Source organism: Chlorocebus sabaeus, chromosome 12 (genome assembly GCF_047675955.1).
Source record: "Chlorocebus sabaeus isolate Y175 chromosome 12, mChlSab1.0.hap1, whole genome shotgun sequence".
NCBI lineage: Eukaryota > Metazoa > Chordata > Mammalia > Primates > Cercopithecidae > Chlorocebus > Chlorocebus sabaeus.
Window position 1 is genome coordinate 113396950 of NC_132915.1, and position 10952 is coordinate 113407901.

Genomic DNA, 10952 nt, shown 5'->3' on the forward strand with positions numbered 1-10952 from the left:
AGACGGGGTTTCACCATGTTAGCCAGGATGGTCTTAATCTCCTGACCTGCCCGTCTCGGCCTCCCAAAGTGCTGGGATTACAGGCTTGAGCCACCGTGCCAGCTTGTGTACTTTTTCTCAAGCAAATTTCTATCATGTTTGTTTCCTATTTTACTATTTTTTTCATGAAAGAAGAAACCCTATTTATACCTTTATTTTTTATTTTTTTCGCGTGTGTTTTTTTGAGACAAGTTCTCACCCTGCCACCCAGGCAGGAGTGCAGTGGTGTAATCTTGGCCTCACAGCAACCTCGACCTCCCAGGCTCAAGCCATCCTCCCACCTCCACCTCCTGAGTAATGGACTACAGGCATGCGCCACTACACCAGCTAATTTTTAAATTCGACACATCAGTTGTTTAGACGTGTGTGCTTTAATATCCAAAAGTCTGGACTTTCTCAGATTCTCTCTCTTTTCTTTCTTTTATTTGTTTTGAGATAGGGTCTTGCTCTGTCACTCAGGCTGGAGTGCAGTGGCACAATCATAGCTCATTGTAACCTGGGTTCAAGTGATCCTCCCACCTCAGCAGCCCCAGTAACTGGGAACACAGGCGTGAGCCACCATACCTGGCTAATTTTTGTATTTTTGGTAGAGTCAGGGTTTTGCCGTGTTGCCCAGGCTGACCTCAATCTCCTGGGCTGAAGCAGTCGTCCCACCTCTGCCTCACAAAAGGCTGGTATTACTGGCGGGAGCCACTGCACCTGACCGATAAATGTTTATTTTATTAATATTATTTTTTGAGACGGAGTCTCAGTCTGTAGCCCAGGCTGGAGTGCAGTGGTGCCATCTCGGCTCACTGCAACCTCCGCCTCCCGGGTTCAAGCAATTCTCCTGCCTCAGCCTCCCAAGTAGCTGGGATTACAGGCATCCAACACCATGCCTGGCTAATTTTTGTATTTTTAGTAGAGATGGGGTTTCACCATGTTGGCCAGGCTGGTCTCAAACTCCTGACCTCAGGTGATCCACCCACCTCGGCCTCCCAAAGTGCTGGGACCACAGGCGCAAGCCACTGTGCCCAGCCTTGTCGTCTTCATAGCATTAAGAGATCATGCTTTTTTTTGGCCGGGCGCGGTGGCTCACGCCTGTAATCCCAGCACTTTGGGAGGCCGAGGCGGGCGGATCACGAGGTCAGGAGATCGAGACCATCCTGGCTAACACGGTGAAACCCCGTCTCTACTAAAAATGCAAAAAATTAGCCGGGCGAGGTGGCGGGCGCCTGTAGTCCCGGCTACCCGGGAGGCTGAGGCAGGAGAATGGCGTGAACCCGGGAGGCGGAGCTTGCAGTGAGCCGAGATCGCGCCACTGCACTCCAGCCTGGGCGACTGAGCCAGACTCCGTCTCAAAAAAAAAAAAAAAAAAAAAAAAAAAAAAGAGATCATGCTTTTTATGGAGTAAGAAACTATAAATACCACTCCTTGTTCATATTTCCAGAAATCTCTTTTATTTCTTTAGATATAAAAACACTGTTACTTTATATTCTCTCTGATAATTCCAGGATCTGGGTCTACAGAGTCTATCTGTTGCTTCTGCTGGGTCTCATAGTGTGTTGTTTCCTGTGGTGTTTATGAATTTTTAAAAGCGGAGATCTCATTTTCTTTTTTCTTTTATTTTCTTTTTCTTTTTTCGTAGAGATGGGGTCTCTCACTGCGTTGCCCAGGCTGGTCTCGAACTCCTGGCCTCAAGTGCTGGCATTCCAGGCGTGAGCCACCACGCCCGGCTGAGATGTTCCTTTTCCTTGGAACTTGATCAACACAAAATCCTGAGGCCTGGTGTGGTGGTGTTCCTCTGGGGCAGATTCTCAAATGGGGACACTTCTGCCCCCAAAGACACATTTCGACGTCCTGAGACACTTCCGGGTGTCATAACGGTGTGCACGCACATGTATGTACCTGCACACGCTACTGGCACCTCATGGATAGAGCCCAGGGACGCTGCTCACATCCTGCAAGGAGACTGACCCGCCCTGTGTCCTTAGGCTGGGCTCCCGGCAGGGTCTGCATGTTCCTCTACCAGCCACCTAGACCCTGCCAGTCGGGGCCACTTTAAATTCTCCCCTCGTGGTCTCCAGGGCCACACACTAGCCTGATTTCAAGCTGTAAACTTGGAAGACCTATTTTTTTTCACCTTGTACGGAATAGCAAGGCTGAGAGGCAGTTTTTCTGGAGGTGCCAGCCTGTCTGACATTTCCGCTTCAGCTGCGGGGTGCAGCTCTGTGGGCGGTCTCCTGATGAAGTCACCCCGGGACAGACACTGTTCTGTCTCCTGCTTCCAGCCCTCTAAAGATGCCAGGATCCCCCAGGGCATAGCAGGCACCCTCAAAGGCAGACGTGGGGAGGCCCTGGTGGGCAGACCCCAGCCTGCTGACGGGGGGGCTTCTCCCTGGCTGCCACTGGCCCACCCACTGCGCTGCAGTCCACCTGGGGCTGGGGGTGTGGGGCACAGGCCCTCAGGATCCGCTCCCTTTCCTGCCCAGGAGATCCAGGCCTGGCATCCTTATGTCCCCTGGAAAGCCCCCTCCCATCCTCAGGGTAGGAGGGCAGCTGCACGCTGGGCTGGCTTGGGCCTGTCCTGGGACGCCCCTGCAGGCCAGGTGCAGCCGGGGATGTGGCTCAGTGGGGTTGCTATGGGCAGGTTAGCATGGAGCTGGGTTCCGGAAGGGAGTTGCCCCGCTGCCTGCCAGGACCCCTCCTCTGAGACAGGTGCCTTGTGGGACAGTGTACCAAAGTGCCCTGGACATGAGGGGTTCCTGCGCCCCACACACACTGCCCCCTCATCGGGTTCCTGCGCCCCACACACACTGCCCCCTCATCGGAGCCCTGGGCTGCAGGACCCATCCATGATGCCGTCCCCCTGGTTCTGGTAGCACTGGGGCCCTCCAGGCTGGGCTGAGCAGGGGCCCCCACCAGTGTGTACCCCAGCACCAGCGGGAGTGGGCCTGGGCAGGGGGACAGGAATGACACCCAAGGGGACCTGCCCCAGCCTCCTCCTGTCCCCTGCGGGTTCTCGTTTTCCTTGGCTGAGGGAAGTGGCCTCTCCCAGCTGAAACCTGGGGTCAGGCTGGGCATGAGAGGAAAGGGGGGTGAGCAGGACCCCAGACCTTGAGAATCCTGAGTCAGGGGGCACAGGCTTTGCCTATGACGTGCCTGGGAGCTGTCTGGGGGCCCTCCTGGGGAGCCAGGCTCACAGGTTGTTGTGTGGGACTCAACGTGGGGCAGTGTCCTGGCCAGGATGAGGAAGGCCATCACCCCAGGGTCTGCGGGAGGCACATGCAGGCCAAACTCTCGCCCGCCTGGCGCCCCGATCCGCTGCAGCCAGAGTCCCTCAGCCTTGGCCAAGACCTGAAGTCCGACTGCTATCCCTGGGGCTTCCCTGCCAGGCGGGCACCCCCCGCTTACAGGCCATCCCCACCCCCTCCATCTGCTTCCGTCCGAGCTACGGCCACCTTGTCCTGGTGCCCTGGTTGAGGGGGAAAGCTGCCCTTGGACCCGCGTCGGAGCCGCCCCGCGCCCTCTGCTGGCCATTGTCGGAAGTGCAGCCTGGCGGGAGCAGTGCCTTTGCCTGGAGGTAGGACCCAGGGCAGCACCGCTGGAAACGGGAGGTGGTAACTCGTGGGGGGGTCCCCCACTGTCCACTGACAACGGCAGTAGTAGCTGCGGACTATGCGGACTCAAGAGAGTCCCAGCCCATGTCAGCACCAGGAGCCAAAAGGGAGTCAAGGGCTTGGTGCGGGGGCCAGTCGGAGGCAGGCCTGGGGAGCCCATCTGGCAAGGGGGGCAGGAAGGCGCCCACTCCGGGACTGTGCCTGGGCCTGCCGGGGGTCTCCAGCCAGAGAGGGTGGGTGCGATGGGACGCACACCCTCGAAGGGCTGAGTGCCAGGCCGGCCCTGGGGGCCTGCGCTGCCCACACGGACTAGATGAAGGTGGAATCCAGAGGCCCCCCGTCCTGTTGGCTCAGGGCACGGGCCTCAAACAGCTGCTTAATGAGCGCCGACTTCTCTTGCTCCAGCTGCGTGATGCGCTCACTCTTCTCGGTCACCTCCTGGGCAGGTGCGCAGTTGGTCAAGGCCTGCGGACCCCCACCCTCGCACCCCTCCCGGCTGCCTTACCCTGATGAGGAGTCACCCACCCACACCGCTCCCGCGCCTGCCCTACCTGAGTGAGGAGTCGGTTCTGCTCCTTCAGCATGAGGATGGTCTGCTGCTGCCAGCCCAGGGGTGAAGTGGACATCAGGGCAGGGCAGGGGGGCCCAGAGGAGGACGGGGGCAGGACCTGCGGGAGGGCAGGATTAGGCAGGCCTGGACGAGGGCTGAGAAGCACTAAACTGGCCTGGGCCCCAGTGTGGGCGTGGGAGTTTGGGATACACTCACCCGACTGGCACAGGCTGCAGCCAGCAGCTCCCCCAGGCACCGGGCCACCTCCTGTACCTTGGGCAGTAGCCGCCCCAGTGGGCGGGGGCTCCCTGCAGCCCCACAGTCCTGGGAAGAAAGCAGAGGACGAGTGGTCAGAGAAGAGGGCCAGCCAGGGCCAGCATGGTGCCTTGACAGGGGTTCCCACAGGTGGCTCTCCTGCCTCCTGATGCTGCAGAGAGCCCAGAGGGATCTCAGGGGCATTGCTGACGTGGGATGGGAGGTCTGCCCAAGGCGCCTTAGGCCCTAGGAGTGGGGCAGCCACGGGGGGAAAAAGGGATGTCCCAGCACCCTGGGTGCAATCGACAGCCACTGTGTTCGGGAATAGGGGCAGCCATAATGCCCAGGGGTGCCTGGGGTTAGCTGGGGTCTCCAAGTGTGGGGACCTGGGGACAGGGCGGTGGCACTCACGGCGCTGGCTCTGCTCTGGCCCAGGCGGCGCTGGCGTTCCTGCACTCGTTGCAGCTGCTGCTGGTACCAGTCACGGCCCCGCGCCATCATCTCCAAACCCTGCAGCAGCACCTCCTTCTCCTGCTCCAGCTCCTTCATCTGCTTCAGCTGCAACACGTGCATGTACATGGAATGCCTGGCCCCAGTGAGCACGCACACGTCCATGCATGCATGAGCTTGCCTGTGGGTGGGCACCAGAGTCACAGGCACAAATGCAGCAGCACATGTACACGTTTGCAAACACAGGCGCGGACGCACGCTTCTGAGGACACCTGCGTGTGTGAGCCCCGTAGGCCGGTTTGGAGCAGGAACCCCGTGCCTCCTGCTGAGGGGTCTTGGCCTTTCTTAGCCCCTCCACTCAGGCTTCCCTGGGGGAGGGGTGACTGACCCTTCAGCTGAGCCCACCCTCCTGAGGTCCACCTGTGGTGAACACACAGCAGGGGAGCCAGACTGGCTTGCAGCAGTGACCTCGTGAGGCAGGCTGGGCAGCTACCATAGCTGTCCTAAACGACCTCTTGACCTCCCTCTGCCTGACCCTGGGCTGTCCCTCCAGGGGATTCAAGCCCACGTGGGGAGAGAGATGCGCTGAGCCGACTGTACTTCCACAATGGACTCCCTCAGGCTCAAGGCCCTCCTGCTCCCATCCCAGCCTCCAGCCTCCAGACAAGATGGAGAGCCCCACAGAGCCCCAGCCCCTGCTCACCAGGCCGCAGTCCACGCCGCTGGTGATAGTGTGCCTCCGACGTTCCCCTCGGGCACGGGGGGCCCGCCGGGCATCCCCTGAGTCCACCTCCAGGGCCCTGCAGGCCACTGCACCTATTGTGGAGAGGCATGGGCCTGGCTCACCTCCAGACCGGCCTGGGCAGGCTCTGCTGAGGTGCAGCAGCCTCCACATCTCAGCCCACCCTTGAGGTCTCGGGCACCAGCCTGGCATGGCCCATGTGTAGCCTCTGTGCCAGGCTGGAGTTTGGTCCCTCTCCCCTGCCCCAGCTCCTCACACTGGCTTGGGGAGGGTTGTGCTGCCAAGCCCGCATATTTGCTCATACACACACCCTGCCCCATCGCTCCATGAGCTCCCTGGGGCCAGGGGCCTTGTCCAGCTCTTTTCTGCACTCCCAGTGCCCAGAACATCACAGGCACACCCTGGGTCTCCAAGGCGGCTGGGTAAGGGAGGAGTGGGTGGGGGATTCTGGTCCTGACTATGCCTCTCCCATCTGCACGGGGCCCTGCAAGGTAGCAAGAGATGTGGATGTGAATGATGGAAACCTAACTTTTCTCAGGATGGTGACTCTGATAGAAAGTCCTGCATGGCCGGGCACAGCGGCTCATGCCTGTAATCCCAGCACTTTTGGGGACCAAGGTGGGTGGATCACTTGAGCTCAGGAGTTCGAGACCAGCCTGGGCAACATGGCAAAACCCCATTTATTCCTTTTTTTTTTTTTTTTTTTTTTGAGATGTTGTTTTGCTCCTGTTGCCCAGGCTGGAGTGCAATGGAATGATCTCGGCTCACTGCAACCTCCGCCTCCCAGGTTCAAGTGATTCTCCTGTCTCAGCCTCCCCAGTAGCTGGGATTACAGACACCCGCTACCATGCCCAGCTACTTTTTGCATTTTTTATTAGAGATGGAGTTTCACCATGTTGGCCAGGCTGGTCCTGCACTCCTGACTTCAAGTAATGCACCCACCTGAGCCTCCCAAAGTGCTGGAATTACAGGCGTGAGCCACAGCGCCCAGCCGGCAAAACCCTATTTCTATTGGAAACACAGAAATTAGCTGGGTGCACTGGCATGCACCTGTGGTCCCAGCTACTTGGGAGGCTGAGGCAGTAGGATTGGTTGAGCCTGGGAGGCAGAGGTTCCACTGAGCCGAGATTGTGCCACTACACTCCAGGCTGGGCGACACAGCAAAACCTTGTCTCAAAAAAAAAAAGTCCCGGCCGGGCGCGGTGGCTCAAGCCTGTAATCCTAGCACTTTGGGAGGCCGAGAAGGGCGGATCACGAGGTCAGGAGATCGAGACCATCCTGGCGAACACGGCGAAACCCCGTCTCTACTAAAAAATACAAAAAAAAAACTAGCCGGGCGAGGTGGCGGGCGCCTGTAGTCCCAGCTACTCGGGAGGCTGAGGCAGGAGAATGGCGTAAACCCGGGAGGCGGAGCTTGCAGTGAGCTGAGATCCGGCCACTGCACTCCAGCCTGGGCGACAGAGCCAGACTCCATCTCAAAAAAAAAAAAAAAAAAAAAAAAAAAGTCCCTTTCTGGGCATGGTGGCTCATGCCTGTAATCCCAGCACTTTGGGAAGCTGAGGGCGGGGGGGATCAGTTGAGGTAAGGAGTTCAAGACCAGCCTGGCCAACATGGTGAAACCCCGTCTCTACTAAAAATACAAAACTTAGCCCGGTGTGGTGACAGGCGCCTGTAATCCCACTACTCGGGGGGCTGAGGAGAATCGCTTGGACCTGGGAGGTGGAGGTTGTTGTGAGCCGAAATCGCACCACCGCACACCAGCCTGGGCAATAAGAGCAAAACTCAGTCTAAAAAAAAAAAGGAAAGAAAGAAAAGAAAAAATCAGTGGCTGGGCACAGTGGCTCATGCCTGTAATCCCAGCACTTTGGGAGGCCAAGGTGGGCAGATCATGAGGTCGGGAGTTTGAGAACAGCCTGGTCAATATGGTAAAACCCCATCTCTACTAAAAATACAAAAATTAGCCGGGCATGGTGGCGTGCACCTGTAATCCCAGCTACGCGGGAGGCTGAAGCAGGAGTATCGCTTGAACCCAGGAGGTAGAGGTTGCAGTGATCCAAGATTCGTGCCACTGCACTCCAGCCTGGGTGACAGAGCAAGACTCCGTCTCAAAAAGCAAAACAAAAGAAAAGTTAGTCCCGCGTGTGTGTGATATGCCAGGCCATGCACCCAGGTGACAAGTCAGATACCTCCTGGTGCTTGAAGACACCTGCTGTGAAGTTTGTCTGAGAGCTCCCCCTGGGGGCAGCCAAGAGTATCACGTTGGTGCCACCCTGGCCCAGCTTCCTGGTGAGGGAGTACCTGTACCTCCCCAGTCTACAGGAGAAGTGGCTGCAGGTGTGGAGGAGGGCATCCTCCTTCAGCCTCTAGCTGTAGCCCCAGCACCAGGCATATCCTTAGAGGCCATGCACCTGGCACCTGGCCACAGGAGTTGGGGGGGTGATGCAAGAATTGGGCCCAGGTAGGCACGGCAGAGAGCCTGGCTCCACGCAGGCCTGAGTTCGTGCTCCCGCCTGTGGTGCTGAGTGGCTGGCAGCTCTGGGGCAAGACAGCGGGAGGGCACACAGCCCTTCAGGAGGTGGGAGCAGAGAGGGTACAGACAGAGGGAGGCCGTGGAGGAAGCCCCAAGACACCTGGGCCCGGTCTGTACAGTCGAGTCCATAGAGCAGCTCCCAGGTCCCCAGATGACAGCATGCTGGGTGTTGAGCTGGATGGGGGTGGTGGCTCTGCCTGTCCAGGGCCCTGAGCCAGCAGGCCGCACCTCCAAGGCCAGAGCCAGCCTGGAGCAAACACGCAGTCCCAGGTGGGAACAAGGAAAGAGGCCCCGAACTTCTGGGCTGGGGGCTTGGAAGGCTGTGTGTGTTGGGAGGCTTTCTGGGAGTTGGGGTGACCTCAGAACTCCAGATTTGGCACCCCAAAAGTGAGCTGTGTCAATCAATCATGTCATGCCACTTGTCTGGCCCTCCGTTTGCCTGTGAGAGGGTGACAGCTAGAGCCCAAGCCACATGACCTTCAGGGAGGTGTGGTACGTGAGCCAGTGCCACATGGGACATCAGAGCAGAGCAGGGGTGGACCACAGGCTCAGGCCTCCAAACCCCAGGCACGGCCACTGCGTGCAATCCCATGGCTGATTTCAAATTGCATGGCCACATGGATGACGCTGACCCTGCATTTGGAGCCAGCTACCCTCCGAAGCCTCCCTCACCATAGGACTGAGACTCCCCCAGCCTGGTGCAGTTGCTGGATCAGATCACCAGGGAGGCCAGGACCACCGTGGCTCCAAACACCAGTTGTAGGGCTGGAGAATATGGCTGAGGTGGGGGAGCAGTACAGGGAGGGTGGCAGAGCAGCAGGCAGCACGGGGACTGGCAGGAGCCACCGGTGGGCAGGCCTGCCCCTGGCAGAACAGGTGCACAGAGTGAATGGGCTGTGGGGCCTGGGGCTCCTCTGGGAGCTTGGCCCCCACCCCCAGCCATAATGCAGGTCCTGTTCCCAAGGCAGGCACTGGGTTGGGGGAGACAGGGGACCATTCAGCAATCTCCTGTCACTGCCAACTGGACCGGAAGCAGGAGAGGAGTCTGCCAGCCATCCCCAGGGACTGTGGCCTATGTCCCTCCATGGCATCTGCCATAGTACAGCCCCACTGGGGTGCAGGAGACCCACCCACACCCCTGCCCATCCTGGCAACAGGGCCAGGTCCTCTTGGGCCACCAGCAGCACCCAGCTTGCCTGGGCCTTAGTGGGGTCAGTGGGACCAGCCCCCCTGGCTGAGCTGTCACACTGAGAAGGGGGACCCTTTCTTTGAGAGGGAAACACCTCTGCCTGAGCAGCCACAGACAGGAGGCTGAGGGCCCAGATGTCCCCAGGTGCGGAAACGGTATTGGAGATGGAGAGCCCAAGCTCAGGCTTGGTACAGGTTGGGCTCCTGGTGGGTTTTCTGAGTCACCTGCCACCCCCGGGCCCTGGTGGCCTTATGCTGTGGCAGGAGAGGGTCTGGCTTGCCTCCCTAAGCCCCTGGGCTCACCACGACAGGCATGAAGCCCCTTTCCCTCCAGGCCCGCCGAGGCGCCCTCCAGGATCCGGAGTCCACGAAGAACCGCTCCCCAGCCCCGTCCCTCGTGGGAGATGCACGGGCAGCAGGTTTCCTTCCCCTGGAGGAGGTGTTCAGCCAGGGGAAGGAGCAGAGGAGAGCAAGAGGCAGAGGGAGCTGGTCACCAGAAACCGTGGGACTCCGGTTTCTGGCCCGGGCCCGGGAGAGCTACGAGGGGGCCGGGGGCCGCTCGGAACTCACCTGCGTCCGCACTGGAGCTCGGTTCCAACGCCGCGCTCTGGGACCGCTCGGGATCCGCGGGGCAGGGCGCCGCCTCGGCCGGGTCGCACAACTGCTCCGGGCTGCGGGCCGCGCCGCTGGGACCGGCCAGAGGGGCGCGCACGCCCAGGGGCAGGGGCTTCCTCTCCAGGACCGTCCGCGGCTCGTCGGCAGGCGCGAACACCAGGCGCTGCGGCGGCGGCGGCGGCGGCTGGTCCCCGAGCCGGGCCGGGGCCCGCGTGGGGTCCCGGGGGCCGCCGTCGGCGCTCAGCAGGGAAGTGCGGAGGCCGGCCACGAAGCGCTCGAAGGTCAAGTAGCCGCTGGCCGGGGCCACCTGGCGCAAGCCCTCCAGCACCCCGCGGGGCAGCTCCCGCGCGTCGGTGCCCTGCCAGCGGGACTCGATCTCGCGCAGGTGCACGCAGCCGCGCCGCCGGTCGTCCAGGATGTCGAACAGGGTGCGCAGGCTCTGCAGGAAGGCGCGCGGCAGCCCCTCCGTGCCGGGCGCGGGTGCGGGGGGAGGCACGCGACCCCGCTCGGCCATGGCGGCCCCGGCCATGGGCGCCCGGGCTCGGTCCCCGCGTCCACCTGCGTGCGTCCCCGCGCGCCCCACGGAGGGGCCGGCCCGGCGAGCTCAGCCCGCGGTGACAATAGCGACTACTTTTGAATGGGGCCCTCCCCGTAGCGTCAGCCCTCATTAACATGCGCCGCGGCCATTGGTCGAGCCCGTCCCATCTGCTCCCCGATTGGCTGAGAGACGGTTTGATTTTTTTTTTTTTTTTTTTTTTTCCTGCCAAGGGGCCCTGGGAGGCGCGCGGAGGCCCTGGGCAGGCGGAACCGGATCCCCCAGCTCCGGCTCCACTCTGGCCTCGCAGAGCTCCCTTTCTGCCCCGCCCCAGTCCCACCAAACGTCCGGCTGTGGCTCCGCGCTTTCTCGGATCCAGCTGTAGCTGGCTGCCCCACCACCTCTCCAAGGGGCGGGGCCTGGCACCCTACAAGAAAACCTGTCCCCAG

The 10952-nt window shown here is 60.5% G+C and overlaps 1 protein-coding gene across 1 annotated transcript; it reads right to left on the minus strand.

Moving 5' to 3' along the window:
• Positions 1-1455: 1455 nt before the first annotated feature.
• Positions 1456-10622, minus strand: SAPCD2 (suppressor APC domain containing 2). The gene is made up of 6 exons (XM_008005533.3): positions 9924-10622; positions 5597-5709; positions 4855-5001; positions 4405-4512; positions 4190-4306; positions 1456-4076 (listed from the first exon to the last, which is right to left on the minus strand). The coding sequence occupies exons 1-6, from the start codon at positions 10495-10497 to the stop codon at positions 3948-3950; spliced, it is 1188 nt and encodes a 395-aa protein (XP_008003724.2). The 5' UTR covers positions 10498-10622; the 3' UTR covers positions 1456-3947.
• Positions 10623-10952: the final 330 nt, after the last annotated feature.

Coding starts and splice junctions, on each gene's coding strand:
- SAPCD2 (XM_008005533.3), bottom strand. CDS start 10,497: ATGGCCGGGGCCGCCATGGCCGAGCGGGGTCGCGTGCCTCCCCCCGCA. Junction 4,513..4,854: donor GCCAGAGCAGAGCCAGCGCC/GTGAGTGCCACC, acceptor CTTTCTTCCCAG/GACTGTGGGGCTGCAGGGAG. Junction 4,307..4,404: donor CTGCAGCCTGTGCCAGTCGG/GTGAGTGTATCC, acceptor GCCCTCCCGCAG/GTCCTGCCCCCGTCCTCCTC.